The sequence below is a fragment of the Marmota flaviventris genome, chromosome X (genome assembly GCF_047511675.1).
Source record: "Marmota flaviventris isolate mMarFla1 chromosome X, mMarFla1.hap1, whole genome shotgun sequence".
Taxonomy (NCBI): domain Eukaryota; kingdom Metazoa; phylum Chordata; class Mammalia; order Rodentia; family Sciuridae; genus Marmota; species Marmota flaviventris.
This window is the reverse complement of record NC_092518.1, coordinates 33,377,208-33,395,323: the sequence shown is the minus strand read 5'-3', so window position 1 is coordinate 33,395,323 and position 18,116 is coordinate 33,377,208. Positions and strand designations below refer to the sequence as shown.

At 39.5% G+C, this 18,116-nt stretch overlaps 1 protein-coding gene across 2 annotated transcripts in view; it reads left to right on the top strand.

Moving 5' to 3' along the window:
• Med14 (mediator complex subunit 14) overlaps positions 1-18,116 on the top strand; it is a 70,418-nt gene that overhangs the window by 47,975 nt on the left and 4,327 nt on the right. Inside the window, exons 22-28 of one of the 2 annotated variants that reach the window (XM_027927374.2) lie at positions 2,659-2,799; positions 6,701-6,812; positions 10,514-10,645; positions 12,515-12,697; positions 13,590-13,825; positions 15,008-15,187; positions 15,276-15,383. In XM_027927374.2, coding sequence (XP_027783175.2) covers positions 2,659-2,799; positions 6,701-6,812; positions 10,514-10,645; positions 12,515-12,697; positions 13,590-13,825; positions 15,008-15,187; positions 15,276-15,383 — 1,092 coding nt within the window. The remainder of the gene's footprint in view (positions 1-2,658; positions 2,800-6,700; positions 6,813-10,513; positions 10,646-12,514; positions 12,698-13,589; positions 13,826-15,007; positions 15,188-15,275; positions 15,384-18,116) is intronic. The other variant, XM_027927375.2, reaches the window with a different exon arrangement.

Here is an 18,116-nt window from a genome sequence, read left to right as displayed (position 1 = left end):
CTCTTCCACAGTTCTCTGACCTGCTCCAGTTTGGACTGGTAGCACTTCAAGGCCTTTTTACAGAGTTGTGACATAGGAATCTGTCACAGGATGAAGGGGGCAGTTTCTTCACTTCTGTCTTTTGTTGCGAGCCCTGTGCCTGGGACCCCACCTTGGTTTACTTTGCCTTAGTTTACTTTGTTGTTTGCTGGCAGACCTCCTATACTAGCTTCTTGGAAGAAGGTACATGGTAGGTTAAATTGAACACAGGAGCTTATTTGAGACTTTGCATTGCTGCGAGCGCCTTCAGTTGACCCTCATCTAATTGAGAATGGCTAGGTTCAGAATTCTGGCTGCAGTCATTTTCTGTAAAAATTTTGAAGGCCTTGCTTCATTGTTCTCTAGTTTCCATTGTGATGATTGAGACATTTGATGCTGTTCTAATCCTTGAACCTTATGTGACTGAGTGGGCTCTTTCCATCTGAAAACTTATTACCTTTTGCACTTGGAAATTTATTTGTATTATTTCTGGATTCTTTCCTCTATTCTCTATTAGCTCTTTTTGGTAACCCTACTATTCTGGGCATCCTAGACTTGCCCTCTAATTTTATTACCTTTTGTTTTTACCTCTTTGTTTCTGGGAAAATTTTCTTTTCCTTCCAATTCCCCCCACCCCTTTTGTTGTGGTGCTGGGGATTGAACCCAGGGCCTTGTGCATGCGAGGCAAGCACTCTACCAACTGAGCTATAGCCCCAGCCCATCTTCCAATCCTTTTTTTTTTTTTTTCCTTTTCCGTCAAGATTTTTTCTTTTGCTATCTTTTAAAAAAAATGTTCAAAGCTATTTTTTCCTCCTAAATGTTCATTTTATGACATCATGTTCTTATATAGCTACTTTATCTTGCCTTACCTCTTCTCTTCCCACATAATCTCCATTCTTTTTTGTGTGTGGGGGTGTGGTTTAATCTCTTTCATGTTAGTGTCTTTCTTCATATTTTAAGTGATTTTTAACTCTGCTGTTATTTAAGGGTAAGATTGTATCTTCATTACAGGATGACCTGCCTGGGCCATTTCTTAGGGAAACTCCCAATATCAGTAGCTTTAGGTCTTTTTATTGGGTTGGTATGAGTACCAAGATGTGAGTATCCAGATCTCCTGAATAAATGGTATACGTCTAGCTCTTAATTTGGGCGAGGTCAAATGAGAGATGAATGCTGGGCACAAGCCTATAATCCCAGCTATTCAAGAGGATTAGGCAGGAGGATTGCAAGTTTGAGGTTACCCTGAGCAATTTAGCAAAACCTTGTCTCAAACTAAAATAAAAAAGGGTTAGGGATGTAGGTCAGTGGTAGAATATTTATCTAGCATGCTTGAGGCCCTGGGTTTAATCTGTAGTACCACAAAAAAAAAAAAAAAAAAAAAAAAAAATGAAGAAGAAGAAAACTAGTACTCTTGACTTTCACTGTGCAGACTTTAATCCCCATTTTTAATATGGTGCTCCTCTCCATTGATCCTGCAGTTCCCTAAGTCAGAGTTCCTCCAGCAGGGTGGATATCAGCTGAGCTCACTGAGAATAGCAAGGGTCTGGAGGAGTTTCAGAGTTTCTTAAAGAGACTTTCACCCAGTCCTTCTGGTTTTAGTGCCACCTGCATCCCCATTTCCAGAGGTCTCTGTTGTTGCCAGTTCCAACGTGTCTTGAGGTTCTGGATGGAAATAGCTTTGCTTGTTGGCCTTTCCCTGCGGCCTGCTTAGACTTTCTCGCATGGGATATTTCAGCCATCTGCTTCACATCCTGCAGAATGTATTGCTATTTTTTCTCTTCTCCCATTCTTTCTGTCTTTGTAACTTACTGCTTTAGATTTTTTTCCCTCGTAAGTTTTAGTAGGGTATTGAGAGAAGATGAATGTGTGCTGCAAATTCATTATTTTTAATTTAAAGTCAGGCTGTGTACTTTTGTTAGCCCTTTGATGATTCTGCTTAGCTTATGATCTACATTTAAAAAAAAAAAAAAACTGGCAAAGTGGGCTGTATTAAAAAAAATCTGTGCTTGGGACCCAAATTCCAGTTGCCTTGATTAATTGTTGGGTGACATATTCTATAAAACAAAGTTGCCCGCACATGATGGTTTAAGATTAAATCATATGGTTTAAAGAGCCCAAAGTTGGAAGAATTCTCCTTCAGTGTTCCTAGCTTAAAAAGGAAGAACTCTGACTAAATGGAAAATTTTGCAAGTTACTTAGGTGGCCAACATACAACTTTTAATTTTTCCCCCATTTCTGGGTCAGAAGTTAATAAGAAAATATTCTGACCTAGTGTCAAGAGGTTCTGGAGGATGGTTTTTTTTTTGTTTAAAAGCTGCGCTGGAGGATGGAACCCAGGGTTTTGCACGTGCTCAGCAAGTGCTCCTCCACTGAGCTGTCCCTCCAGCCCAGGGTATATTTCAACTTTGTGCTTGCACAGTACTAATTCGTTATAATTTTTTTCACTTAGATGTTTTTATTGTTATTAACTATTTTCCTCAATTACACCCCTCCAAAATTGGTTGTCTCTCTTCCAGGTGGTCTTAATAATAGTTTTCAGGGATGGATATGATATGTTTTGTTTCTGTTAAATTAATCTAAATGATTAAAAATATTTTAGTAAAGTCAGGTCATCTAAATTTTTCTTGTTTGTATCTGTAGACTTTCCTGAATATGTTCGTTGACAGCAATCAGGATGCTCGAAGAAGATCCGTAAATGAGGATGATAATCCCCCCTCTCCTATAGGAGGGGATATGATGGATTCATTAATGTCACAGCTCCAGCCACCACCCCAGCAACAGGTAATGCCTCCCAAGTTCTAGATGGTGTCAGTTTGCATAGCGTCACAGGTTGCACAGGTATCAGGGATTCTTTATTGAAAAGCAAAGGATAGGGCTGAGGATGTGGCTCAAGCGGTAGTGCGCTCGCCTGGCATGCGTGCGACCTGGGTTCGATCCTCAGCACCACATACAAACAAAGATGTTATTTCTGCCGAAAACTAAAAAATAAATAAATATTTAAAAAAAAAAAAAAAAAAAGAAAAGCAAAGGATATCCTTTGTGGGCCTCAGATAGCTGGGCAGTCCTTAAGAAAAATAGTGACAGAGGGAGATGAGGAGGCTCTCAGTGACAGGAAGTGAATGGTGTTAGTAAAAGTATTAACTTCAGACACTCGGGCCATTCATGCACTTAAAATGATGTGATTCCACGGATGGAAACATTCTCTGCAAGATCTCAGGAGATCCTTGGGCAAGTGTCCTTACTATGTCTTGAAAGATAGCTGTTAGAGCACAGAGCCAGGCATGGTGGTACAGGCCTGTTATCTCAATTGCTTGGCAAGCTGAGGCAGGAGGATCCCAAGTTCGAGATCAACCTGGGCAACTTAGCAAGACCCTGACTCAAAAATAAAATAAAAAGGGCTGGGAATGGAGCTCGGTGATACAGTACTCCAGGCTCACCAGTACCACCACACACACACAAAGCACAGAAGAGTCAGATGTCTAGTGAGATATTTTCAGTAGAGACTGTTGCAAAGATAAGTGTACAGATTTCAAGGGTTCTGTCCTCAGGCCCCTTGGATAAGCCATGTTATCAAATCTTAAAAACTTTCAGATCTGTGCTATCACCTGTACATGTCTGGGAATTGAATGGGCCTTCAAACCAGCCTTTGTTCTGACGCTGACTTTCCTGAAATAGAGGGTGGCCAGTGATCCTTTACCCTTTTGGTAGTCCTGGGTGACTCCTTAGCCTGGAAAAGATTCATTGTGACTACGCAGAGGTTTCCTGTCTCTAGGCTGGAGCCTTCAGTGGCTCCATTTTTAGCCATATGTGAACACATGACATGTAGGTAAGACACTCTGGAACATCTTTGAGATTTGGTTTACAAAATAGCTCACTGCTTCTCATCCAGAAGCCTCCTTGAAACAGCAGTCCTTAAAACCAGCATTGTGTAGAGAGTTCACTCATTGTTTTTATGGGCTAGCTTCTAGTCTGGCCACTTAGTGATTGCAACTTTACAGTGCTTGCATCTTTGACAGAGTACCAGACTCTTACCAGAAGGAGGGTTTTCTAGAAAGTTTATTGTTCCTGGCAGCTATTTTGGTTTCTTTTCTCCTTTGTACTTGCTTCCATTCTTGTCCTTCATGAAAATGATGGAAAATTTATGAAAGCCCCACATGAGTGCCTCTCTGTAGCCCAGGTGTGGGGCTGTTGTTGACTTTGACTCAGATGAGATGCTAGTCCTCCGAGGATGCTGAAACATGGTGGATGGAAAATGCCTTGGCCCGGCAGATGCCAAAGGACCTTTTTTTCTTGTGGAAACCACACTCTTGCATTGTAGGTCTTTCCTGTCTTGATATGTGGCAGGGGGTGAGCCACATCTTGGGGAAAGATGTCACTATGATGGGCTGGCTAGTGACCATAGCCATAGCAAGGCTAGTGTTACTTGGGGAATGAATAGAGAACATGATGCATCTCTCCCTCTCCCAGATATGTTGCTCATTGGCTTTTTTTGTAAGGATTTCTTTCATTTAGAAATCATTATCTGCTACAGTAAGAGCCTACAGTGCTAGTTTATTTGATATTCTGATTTTGCTGAAAAGTCTCTGTACCAGTAGCATTTCATACTGAACATGAGCTTTTTATCTAGGAAAATAGTTATAAACCAGGGCAAAAGGATTAGAAGTAGTTAGGTGGGGAAAAAGTTAGGATGTTCCAAAAAAGTTAGAAAAATTTGTCACTTTGTGAAAGCTCTAGGAATTTTGTTTTTTCTTGTTCTATATTCAACCTGTAGGTAGATTTTTTCATTGATTGCTAAATTAAAAAGTTTGGCATTTAATACCAATTAGAGTTCTTTTCAAATAATATTCATATGCTGTGGCTAAATGTATTTAGTTAGTTTCTTTGGCTCTAGGTACTTTTTAAGAATTGAGCATTTTATTGAACAATTTTAGTTTTCAATTCCTTTTTGTTTACTGGATATCTATGTTATATTCTTATTTGTAAACTGTTAATCTCTTTGATAAGACAGGAAGAAAAAATGTTCATAAAGGGTTTCATGTACTTGAAGCGAGCAGGTAGCTTTTCTTCTTTTTCGTAAAACATACTTTTAGTCCATGAAAAAGGAAGAAAATATAAAAGCTTAGGAACGTCATAGTTTTAGTTATAAGATAGCATTATTTGAATCTCAAAAAAAGAAAGGTACATTCTGCATTATTGGATAAAATATACCCCCAAATGTATGATTTTTGTAGCTTGTGAATTAGAGAGCCTGAATTCTATAATTTCTTTCAAATAGTTAAGGAAGAATCAATAAGGGAAAGGGGGAAAAAAAAGACAACCTAGTTTTAAAAATGAACAAAATATTCAAGGCATTTCATAAAAGAGGATGTCCAAATGATCAGATGTACAAAAAAGATAGTCAAACCTCATGGCACCACAGAATACAAATTTAAAGCCACACTGAGATAACACTCTACACCCACAGAGAATGGCTTTAAGAAAAACAATCAATAATTTGTGCCAAAATTTGGTATTAATAGCAACTAAAACTCTCATTTACTGCCAGGAAGTATGTAAAATGCTACAACTGCCTTGTTGTGGTGTTTAGCAGTATTCCAGGGTGCTGAGGCTAAACATTATATACATAACTCTGATTTAACAATTCTGCTCTTGGGTATATATGCAACTGGAACGGATCAAAAAAAACACAAAAATGTTATAGCAGCAACATTCAAAAAACTATAAACAACTCGAGCATTCAGCAATGGTAGAATGAATGAATAAATTGGGGTCTATTCATACAATGGAATTTGTTACAGAAATGAGAGAATAAACTACTGCTACTTGCAACATACTGGATGAATTTCGCTGAGATAATGTTAAAAGAAGCCAAACACCAAAGAGGACATTCAGTATATTTATGAAATACGTAAACAAGGCTAAACTTGACTGATGGAAGTCTGAACAGTGCTTATCTTTGGGGAGAAAATAAAGAGATTTGGCAGGTGGTGTATAGGGAGGTCTTTGGGTGCAGGTAATCGTCTTCGGTGTCTTGATCTTGGTAGTTAACATTTTAAAAAAAAATTCATCCAATATGTTTCACATTTATCCATTTTATTATATGTAACCTATACCTCAATTTAAAACATCAGACTAGGAAGGTAATTAGATTATCCTTGGTTTTTTATTACTAGAGATCAAGGTAACTAGAGGTCGGGTTGAACTACTGTATTTCATTGACTCTAAACTCCACCAAATATAGGATGCAGCATTTTTATGTGCTTCTAAAAACAACAACAACACACTGCAAATTAAACCGACATTCCAGGTGTTGAAAATTATATTCTGGTTTCAGAGATCTGAGAATGTGTAGGAACACGCCTTATATGCAATGAAGTGTTGGTAAATGGTAGAGATAAATCAGTGATATGGATATGGTAGACAAAACGGGCAAAAAATAACCTAGATGGATAGAAGTGGTGATGTTGCAAGGTCAGGAATGAGGATGTTGCTATTTGAAACACCTTTTGAATGAGTTTTTAAAGACTGTGTATTTTTTGGGACATTTTCATATGTCATATTTCCTGTTCGGTAGCCAGTGAAGTGTGTAATTGTTAATACCGTAGCTATAGTGGAGGAAAGCCACACTCTTATATTATCTAGAGTCGGCCATTTTATCAACGTTGAATTTTCTTCTTTTCAGCCATTTCCAAAGCAGCCAGGAACATCAGGCGCGTATCCTCTTACTTCACCCCCCACATCTTATCACAGCACAGTTAATCAGTCTCCCTCTATGATGCACACACAGTCTCCAGGTAAGGTATTACTTATTCACTTGTCATGTTCAGCCTTCAAATCCAGAACACACACACATACACTCACAAACACACACATACACACACACACATATATACACACACAGAGAAGAACTGTGCATGTGGCCTCAGGCTTCAGAGAGAATTCCCTTTCTAGTCTATGGCTCGATACATGCCTTGCATTCATTATAGCAAGGTTGTAAAAATCTGTGTTCATGGTTCAGGAGCACTTTAAAAGGTTTGAATTAAGTGGAGACATTGTCATCCAGAGCCAGACTTATGGCACAATTCCAAGGGGTACTAATTACAACATGATCTCTATCAGAGGTCAACAACCTGAGGCCTGTGGGTCACTTACTGCCCTGCTACCTAGTTTTGTAAATAAACAAAGCTTCCTTCTACAGTAACTCCATTTTCCAAGCCTTAGTACCCGTGAAGGATGCCTGCTCCTCAGGCCCCAGAGTTAGGAGGTGCACATCTTGTTAGTCTAGACAAAATGGCTTTGCCGGCAGCACTGTGAAGTGCGCTGTAAAAGTGCTTGACAAATTTTTACTTTTGATTCAGTGATTCATTGGAATCTCCCGAGCACTTTCTCTGTACCAGGGGCCAGTTGGTGCTAGGGGTTCAGTAGGGAGCCAGATACTGGCCCTGCTTGCCAGCTTAGCTAGCAAGGAAGATGGGTATCAGATTTCTTGTGGCGGGTGACCCCTTGCCTGCCAGCTTCCATACTTAATCTGTTCTGCATCAATAATGATACAAAATATGATGTTTTTTCAACACAAAGTTTCAGCATACAAAATTTCATGTAATGTGGGATGTAATAAGCAATTGAATAATTTTTAAAAGCATGTGTGTAGTAAAATCCTTTAATTCGAATATATCAGTCTGGTCAACTAAAGAATACATTGCCATTTGAAGATATTCTAGCTTATTAGAAAACAGGACAAACATAGAACTGATTTGTTTTTAAAAGAGACAAATCCAACAAATGCTTTCACTTTTTAGTTTTCACATTGTAAAGCAGACTTTGCAGTGTGCACCTTTTTCCTTTTTAAAATACAAAAAAAAAAATCTTTCATTTATGTATAAGTGTATATATGAGAAACTTGTATTGACCAGCAGATAAGAAATATAGGGATATCACTTGTTTTTAACCAGCTAATTGCATGGGAATAATATAAACCATTTTGCTTAGAGGTATTAGGAGAATTGAATTCCCGGAGGTCTTTAGTCTTGGCCCAGCACATGCCTCCTGTCTCTTTGGCCAGCCCATTCAGGATCTTTGTTGTCCATGTTGAGCTACTTGACACCCAGCACCATCCAGGCGACTCACAGTCCTGACACATCCCAGCCCCACTATGTGTGTCACACTTAGCCACTCATGGCTCTTCAAATTACTACAGTAGCATGGTTTAAAAATAAAGAAAAGAAATTTTAAAAATCTTCATCTAACAAAAAATATTTCAACCCTCCCCCCTTTTAGGAGGGAGTATGTGACCTGCTTCCTCTGTCTTAGATTCCTAGATAAATAGATTGCATCTGTAATACCAGGTGTGTTAAGTGTAACAAAAGGGGTTAGTCATGCTTTTGAGCATTTTGAGCATTCTGCAGGGGTTTGACTGTTATTTCCTGTAGATGCCTGCCTGCACCCCTCCCCCTTGAAAATCCATTGTTGGATTTAAGCAGGGCCCTGTGGGGTTCAATTTGCATAACTGAAAGGGGTAAGCTTGGTGGAGGGGCAGATTTCAATGTGGGGGTGGTTTCTCTGGAACCTGTTGCTTGTAAGTTCCCAGAGACATCTGAGTTAAGATATGACATGCCATAGGCAGTTGGCTGTATTGAGGCCTTATGGCCCATCAGAGAGATGATGGGACCATAGATGAAGACTTGAAGTTTTTATTGTCATGTCCAGGGTCATTGAAGCCTGAGTGGGTGGGTGAGCTCAATTCTTAGGAGCACTAGTGGTCTATGGTGAAAGAAAGAACTGCTAGGGAGGAAGTAGGCAGATACAGAAACAGAACCCTAGGGGACTGTGTTTCTAGGGTGTGTGTTGCAATGGTTTTTTCATAGGAAGAAGGGAAAATAATTTTGAAATCATTATATTAGCAGACAAGTATATAGTGCTTACTGTGTGCCAAGCCCTTTTCTAAGCACTTTACTCATTTAATCCTCACAGCAAACTTGTGGCATAAGTCCTGTTATTAACCCCGTTTTATGGAGAAAAACTGAGGTATGGAGAAGTTAAATCTCCTGTCCAGAGCATATAGCTAAATAAGGTTAATCAAGTTGATCAACGTATTTTCTGAGGATAAGATATTGCTTTAGGTACTTGGGAATATAAAAACCTGAAATTTTCTTAATTGTGGTAGAGGCTTTGAAACCTGCTGGTGTTTAAGATAGTGATGGTAATGTAACAAATATTTTAATGTTGTGTTCATTCAATAGTTTGGGTAGCCATAGTTCCCACTTCGAATCCTAAATTAAAATAAATCCTATGGCTTTAAATACTATTAATATTAAGTTCATGTCTCCAGTTACCCTGGAACTGTAGCCCTCTATTTTCCAGTTGTCTATTCACCATTTGCATATAAAGTCTAGAAGCTACCTGGAATTCAGCAGAGCTGGAACTAAGCTCCCGCTGCCCTGTTGCCCAGTCCTGCTCCTCCCACAGACATCCGGCTTTAGAAAATGGCAGCCTCTAACTTCCTGTTTCCTGGGCCAAACCATGGAAACTCATACTGGCTGGCTGTTTCTTTCAGATCCACATTTAGTCACTGTCAGCTCTATTGTCCGATTTTACCCAGAATTCGACTACCAGTCCTCTCTCACCTGGGTTACGGCAGTTGCCTCTGACTGGTTTCTCATCCCTACCTCTCCCTTGCTCCCTAGTCTGTTTCCCCATAGCAGCTATGACAGGAGATAGTTCAGGACTTCTGCTCCAGGCTTCACACTAGCCTCCCACGAATTTGGGGTAAACCCTAAGTCCTTAGAGTGGCCTACAAGTCCCTCTGTGGTTTGGGCCTACCCCAGGCTCCTCTCCCCTGCCCCTTGCTCATGGTTCCAGCACACTGGCTGCCTCCCGTTTGCACATAACTCTTTCCTCCTCTGGAACATTTGTACTAGCTCTTTTGTTTACCTGGAATATCTTATCCCTGGATGTCCTCATGCCTTATCCTACACTTTCTTCCCGTCTGGCTCACATGCCCCCTTAGAGAGAGAGGTCTTCTCTCAGCTTTATATACAGGACAGCACTCATCTCCACCACTACATGAAATTGTCCCCTTACTCGCTCTAGTTTTTCTCCATAGCTCTTATTATTACCTGACATACATGTTTATCTTTCTCATTCTACTAGAATATAAGCTCCATGAGGACAGGAATTTTTGTCTCTTTTGTTAACTGCTGCATCCCCTATGCCTAGAACAGTGCTTGGCATGAAGTTGGCATTCATGCCTACTCGTTGAGTGAGTAAAAAGTACACTGGATTTTTTTTTTTTTTTTAATTTGTCAATATAAGAACTAGAATTTGGGCCCATGGAATTGAGCTCTCTTTTTCAATAATGAAATCTTTCTAGTTTTTCATTACATTATTTATGGGAGCTTTACTACTTGTTTCTTTAGGGAGATTTTTAACTCGGGGTCCTTGGACAGGACGTAAAAGGTGTCCTGCAAGATCATCTATAATTATTTTCCTTTATTAGGAAATCTGCATGCCGCCAGCTCCCCCAGTGGGGCTTTGAGAGCCCCATCACCAGCGTCATTTGTTCCAACTCCTCCCCCATCCTCGCATGGAATCTCAATAGGACCAGGGGCCAGTTTTGCTAGTCCACATGGTGAGTCCACACATAGAAATCGCTAATAGCATAAGAGCTTGACATGAAAGTAATTTTTGTTAGTAAATTTCCTTATTGCTAAATCCGTGCCTGTTTATTGAGGAAATAGCAAAAGAACTGCTTAAGGAGAAAATCAGTTTTTCCTAATCATACCACACAGAGGTAATGAATGACCAGTCGGTCCTCTCTGCTTTGAACTCTGCGCCCCACCTTGCCCTGGCTCTACCCTTCCTGTGTACTTCCTGCTCTCCTGCCTTCTCACCTGTCTGTGGCTCTTGCTTGCTCCCTACCTATCCGCTTCTCCGCCCCCCCACACCTCCCCCACAAATGGTAATATGAATTGCTTTGTGACTTTAATTTTTTTTTTTAACAAATTTACAACACAGTGCCTTTATTTTTATGTGGTGCTGAGAATCGAACCCGGGTCCGCCCGTGTGAGGTGAGCACTCTACCGCTGAGCCACAATCCCAGCCTGTGACTTTAATTTTTTAACTTTATAACTCAAAAGATGCTTTTTGGATGGATTCAAATAAAGGACAGAAGAGGTAGTCAGTGAAATGTTTCCTTTTTATTCCACCAACCACCTAGTTCCTCTTCCCAGAGGTATCTGGTGTTATTATTTTCTGATAATTTTGCAGAGCTGTTTTGTACATATGCAAGCAAATATGTATCCCTCTTACACATGTGGCAGCGTACTGTAGGGTGTTCATTTTTTTCATTCAATATATCATGAATATGGTATCATACCAGAACATAAAGAGCTTCCTCAGTTTTTAAGCTGCACACCCCTGTGATTTTACATTAATACTTGTGCAAGTATTTGTTAGTAATAACTCTACAGCATTGTACTATGTGGCTTCATAGTATTTCTTGCGTGGGCATACCATGATTGAACTGCTATCCTATTACTGTATGTTGAGAATGTTTCCTTTTTTTTTTTTTTTACAGTTAAAGATAAAGGTGCTGTCTCTGCCCACACCCATGATTATTTTTAAAATAAATTCCTAGAAGTGACATCTTGGTCTCAAAGGGTCTGAGAAATTCTAAAGCTTTTGAAACATTGCAAATTGCTCACCTGGAAAGTGTACGAATTTCCTATAGCATCATACATTCTTGTCTGTTGTCCTGCATCCGTGCCAACGGGCGGGTGTTAAGATTTTAAAAGGTCTTGGCCATTTTGATAGGTGAAAAGGGGGATCTTATTGTTGACTATGTGTTTCTTCGATGACTGGTGAAGTGGAACACTTTCTAAAGTAAAGACCATTTACTCGCGGACATGTAAGGTAGAAGTGTCTTCTGTTTTTCTTGGTGACAAAGATCTATAAATGTGTCAAAGGTCATCTTTAGGATGAACTATAAATTATTCAGGAAGTCACTGCTTTCAGAACTTGTATCTCAGTTCATGTTTTGGTAAAGGGGGCCTTTGCTGAAGAAAGAAAATGGAAACTTTCCCTCTCTTTGTCCATCTCTGAGTAGAATGAAAAAACAATTTGTTAGGGGTTAGTTTAAAAATAAAATATTTCTCTCCTTAAAGGAGCTTCGAGATTGTTGGCTTAGTATTTTCAAGCACATATAGTGACAAAAAAAAGTAGATTGTGATGTCTTACATGATGTAGAAAGAAGCTCATGTGAAGGTAAATTTTATCTTTTCTTAGACATATTTTTCTAAATTCTTCCATCCATCCAGTTGAAAAATACATAAACTACATAAAATAGAGATTCATGCATGGCATGTTAAGAAACATCAAGCTTTAGTGGAATATCTTATTGAAAGAAAAAATAAATCAGCATTTGAGGATTCAAATGCTGTCACCTAATTTTGGGTTATTAAGATGTGGGTTTTGAGAACCATCTGTTTACTTCTTTTAGGAACTCTTGACCCTAGCTCCCCATACACTATGGTGTCACCAAGTGGACGAGCAGGGAACTGGCCAGGGTCCCCTCAAGTGTCTGGCCCTTCACCAGCAACACGTCTGCCTGGAATGTCACCCGCCAACCCATCACTACATTCTCCAGTTCCCGATGCTTCTCATTCCCCTCGAGCTGGAACAAGTGAGTGTGGTCAACATTTTTATGTTCTTTTTTTAATATAACCAATAAATGGCCTATTTATTTTCATCCTCACACTTGAAGGTTGACCTACTTGTTGAATGAGGATACCTAAAAGCTTCAACTTTATCCACATAGTAAATCTGTTCACAATCATTAATTTGCAGAATCGGGCAAAATGTAAGAAAGGGGTGATATCTTTTCCAGAAGCCTTAGAAAGTGAGTCCCAGTATTTCTGTCATGACCGCTGCATTGTTAGCTGCCATGTTGAATTATAGACAATACCTTAAGATACAAATGAACACAGAGGAGAAGAATTATACCAGTGTATTTCTTGGCTTTTGCTGCACAGCTTTTAGTACTTAAAATAACAATCATACAATAGCTCCCAATTCTGTAGGCTGCCAAGCTCCATAGGGCTCGCTCACGGTGTTTGGTCAGTTACTGTGTTCATTATGGACTAGCTGGCCTGAGATGGCCTCCGCTGGCTGTGTGGTCTCATGCTGGATCACAAGTTTGTTCACATGGTGACTGGAGAGGGCTCCAAGAGAGGAAGTAAGTATAAGTCTAGGCTTGCAATTAGGCCAGTGTCACTTCCATTGCATTCTTTTGGCCAAAAGAAAGTTGCAAGGCCAATCAGATTCCAGGTGGAGATGTAGACTGCACCCCTCAAGGAGTTCCTGCAAAGTCACTTGCAAGGAGCCTGGCTACAGAAGGAGAATAATTATGACCATCTTTGCTAGCAGGAAATTAATAAATGATTGTAATACCACAAGGAGTAACTAAAACAGTCCAAAATGATTTAGAATGACAATGATTTATAATGAAAGCAAAACAGGAAACAAAAAGATAGTATGTATTTGTCACTGAAATGACATGTTTTCCTTCCCCAAAGGTTCCCAAACAATGCCGACAAACATGCCTCCACCTCGCAAACTACCTCAGCGCTCCTGGGCGGCGTCCATACCTACCATCCTCACTCACAGTGCCTTGAACATTTTACTGCTGCCCTCTCCAACGCCAGGTCTCGTGCCCGGCCTGGCAGGTAGTTACCTTTGTTCCCCACTTGAGAGATTCCTTGGATCAGTCATCATGAGACGACACCTTCAAAGAATTATTCAACAAGAAACGGTATGAGTACCTCTTAACCCTGTCAGTAGTGATTGTCAAAAGCAGAATGCAGAGTTGTCCTGCAGAAAAGGATCTGAACTAAAGTGATGCTTCTCACACCTCCTTTAACTAGCTTATTAGAATTATGCTTTTCATTCTGCCCTAGCATTAAAAATGCACTCTGTTTTCTTTTGTGTTAACATGTTTCTGCATTTCGTAATCTTTTGTGCTGTGACTTCCATGGCACAGGACTAACATGAACCTACAAATAGGTCACCACAGTATTCAGAGGATATGACCTTGCAGAGAATGGTGTAGGAATAACTGCCCTTGAGAGTGCCCTTGCAGGCAGGCTGACTTTGAATCTGAGTCTCCATTGAAATGAAATTACTTATGATCACAAGGATGAATCTCCTTTTAAAATGCATGAACGATTGAATTTAGTTAAAGCGTTTATAGAAAAAGACATCTGATCCCGTGGTGATTCCCTTACAAGATAGTTCATAATTCACAGCACCAATTCTAGAGTTAGGCTGCCTAGGTTTGTGGCCAGGCCATATCACCTGCTAATATGCGCTTGGGCAAATTTTTTTTACCTTTTTGGTAAAAGTAGATAATAGTATCTATCATCTGGGCGTGGTGGTGCATACCTGTAATCCCAGTGACTCAGGAAGCTGAAGCAGGAGGATCCAAGTTCAAAGCCAGACTCAGCAACATAGTAAGACCCTGTCTCAGAAATTTAAAAAGGGGGGGGGGGCTTCTAAGGATGTAGCTCATTGGTTAAGCACCTCTGGGCTCAATCCCCAGTCCAAAAAAAAAGAAGAATATCAATCTGACTAATAACTGTAGAGGGAATTTGATATATTTTATGAAAAAGCCCTTTGCATAATGTCTTGGCTTTCAAAACATGTTAGTTACTTCTACTTACTATTGATATCTTTATGTATTAATGAAGTAGTCAAACTGGTGAATATTTAAAATATCAGATTTGGAAAAAGGATAATAATAAAAGTTTTAGCATAATTTGAACAAATTAGTATTTAAACGAGTAATCATCTGACCTATGACCCAGCCTGAGTTCTGCCACTTAAAATCAACATAAGCTTTCAGCTCTCTGAACCTCATTCTTCTCATCTGTGTTTACTTAGTTGGTTTTCTTTGAAACAATTCATATTAATTTGATGCTTCCTTCTTGTTTTGCAGCTGCAACTGATAAATTCCAATGAACCCGGAGTGATCATGTTTAAAACTGACGCCCTGAAATGCAGAGTAGCTCTTAGTCCCAAAACCAACCAGACCCTTCAGCTAAAAGTGACACCCGAAAACGCAGGACAGTGGAAACCTGATGAACTTCAAGTTTTGGAGAAATTCTTTGAAACACGAGTATGTGTTATTGCATAATTTTAATATAATTGATGAAACAGAGAAGTCAAATAGAATGAAGAATAACTAGCTTTATTTATCCCGACAGGTTGCAGGCCCACCTTTTAAAGCCAATACATTAATAGCCTTCACGAAGCTGTTAGGAGCACCTACGCACATCCTCAGGGACTGTGTGCATATTATGAAGTTAGAACTGGTAAGTTCTGGAGAAACGCGTGCTTTTCTAGCAAGGTCTGTTTGAGGAGGTTAGAGTTGGTGGGAGCAGCGTTGATTAAGTTTCACTTGTTTATGTACTTTCTTCCATTTTTCTCCTTAATTCTTAATTTTTAACTTAAATTTTATTTATCTTTGACCAATTGACATAATTCTGTTCTCTTGAATTCAGGACAATGTAATATAGTGAGAAGTTCACTCTCCATCCCTGTCCAGCTAGAGTCCAACCAGAGTTCTCAGTGGCTCCCTCTCTTTGCAGAGGTAGTCCATTCATAAAAGCCAATACATCTCTCCTATATACTTTTTAAATAAAGCAATAACATTTACACATGCTATTTTGTACTTTTTCCCCATTTAATTATGAAATATTATATATAACATTAATTTATGTGTTATAAAATTTTTTAAAGATCTGACTCCCCACCTTTGTTGGTCATGGATTTTGTGTCCATGAATAGCTGCTGAGACTGAAATGCAGAGTCACAGACAGCAGAGGCTGCATGGGCAGCAGCCCCCTTTAGAGCACTAGATATCTACTCTTGCTCTGGTATTGGTCTTTGTGGATTTTTTTTTTTCCTTCTGCATAGCTCTGTCCATTTGTATTAGTTCTCTAGGCCTGCTATAGCAAATCACCACAAACTGAATGGCTTAAAACAACGGGCTGGGGATCTAGCTCAGTTGGTAGAGTGCTGGCCTCACATGCACAAGGCCCTGGGTTTAATCCTCAGCACCACAAAAAAATAAAAAAAAATAAAAATTTTCTCTCAGAGCTCTGGAGGCAAGAGGTCGTAAATCAGAGTGTCCATGGGGCCATGCCCTCTCTGAAGTGTCTAGTGAAGAAACTGTCATGTGCTTTTCTCTTAGCATGGTGGTGCCAGCTGTCTTTGGTGTTCCTTAGCTTGTACATTTATCACTGCAATCCGTGCATCTCTGTGTGTATCTCTTTTTTCTTCTCACAAAGGACCATAGCCATATTGGATTAGGGCTCACCTTAATGACCTCATCTTTACCTGATTATATCTGCAAAAACCCTATTTTCAAGTAAAGTCAAATTCCACAGGTACTAGGAATTAGGACTTCATATCTTTCAGGCACTCAGTTCAACCCATAACAGCATTTAAAATGATGTCTCCCTACTCCAAATATTTGTTAGCATTTGTGGTGGAAATGATTTCCAGAATATCAAGCTTGACATATTGTCTTGCTTAATTCACTGAATGAATCTTGGAGATTTTTCCGAATCGATACATAAAGAGTGTCTTTGTGTTTTCCTTTTTAAACAAAGCTTAGCATTTCTTTATATGAATGTGTTAAAATGGCTAAGCAATCTTCTCTTTCGGTCATTTTAGTGATTTCTAATATTTTACTATTACAAACAGGGCCATAATAGAGAGCCTTTTTATGGATATGCTTGTATGTCTGTAGGATCCATTTCTTGCATGAATTGCTGACTCAGAGAATATGTATATTTATAATTTTGATAGACGCTGCCAGATCATTCTCTAGAGGTTATGTGAGTTTATATTCACACTAGCCATTTATGAGAATGCCTGCTTTCCACATCATTATCAACAGTTTTATTGATCTTTAGATTTTGGGTCTTTCTCTTACTAATTTGTGGGAGCTCTGTGTATATTACAGAAGTTACTCCCTTGAAACATTAGTTATAACTGTGTGTGTGTGTGTGTGTGTGTGTGTGTGTGTGTGTGTGTGTGGTGGTGGTGGTGGGGTTGGAATCCAGGGCCTCCTGCATGTTAGGCAAGCACTCTACCAGTTAGCTCTATCCCTACCCAGTTATAAATATTTTTCCTAGTTTTACATTTGTACTTTTGGTAGGTTTAACTATTTCTTACAACTATATAGATGGAATTCTGGTGGCAGCTGATTATAATTTTTTCAGTGTTATAGCAGTCTTGTTTTAATGTTTCCAGTGTCTACTTGAGGAACTCTAATGCCTCATTCCTCCTTTTAGTTGGTGTTTTACTATGAATATTTGAGAAGCAATGTCATTTGCTAATAGTCTGAACATTTGGCTTCTGATCTGATAGGACTATAGCAACTATTTATGTGAATAAGAAATCTATGACTTTTTAAAGGAGTAAATATATGTTTAAGAAAACACCAGGGGGATCAGGCACCATTTCCCACTCCTGTATTTCCAGCGACTTGGGAGGCTAAGGCAAGTTTGAGACCAACCTCAGTAACTTAGGACCTGAGGACTTAGCAAGACTCTGTTTTAAAATAAAAAATAAAAAAAGTTCAGGGATGGCTTGGTAGTTAAATGACCCTGGGTTCAATCATTGGTACTGTCCCCCCCCCCCAAAAAAAAAAGGTACCAGCAGATATGATTTGCAATTAACACATAGACTAGTTTGTTTAGGGAAGGAGTTGGAAGCAGAACTAGAAAGTCTAGATTGACACCAGTTAAGAATCTTGAGCTGCCACGGCATGGTGGTGCACACCTTTAATCCTATCTGCTGGGGAGGCTAAGGCAGAAGGATTGCAAATTCAAAACCAGCCTCAGCAACAGTGATGGACTAAGCAACTCAGTGAGACCTTGTCTCTAAATAAAATACAAAACAGAGCTGAAGATGTGGCTCAGTGGTCTAGTGCCCCTGAGTTCAATCCTCAGTATCAAAAAAATAAAAAGAAGGGCCTTGAATACACTCGTCAGCAAATGTCACTAAACATTTCTGAACTTGATTAGAAGAATCAC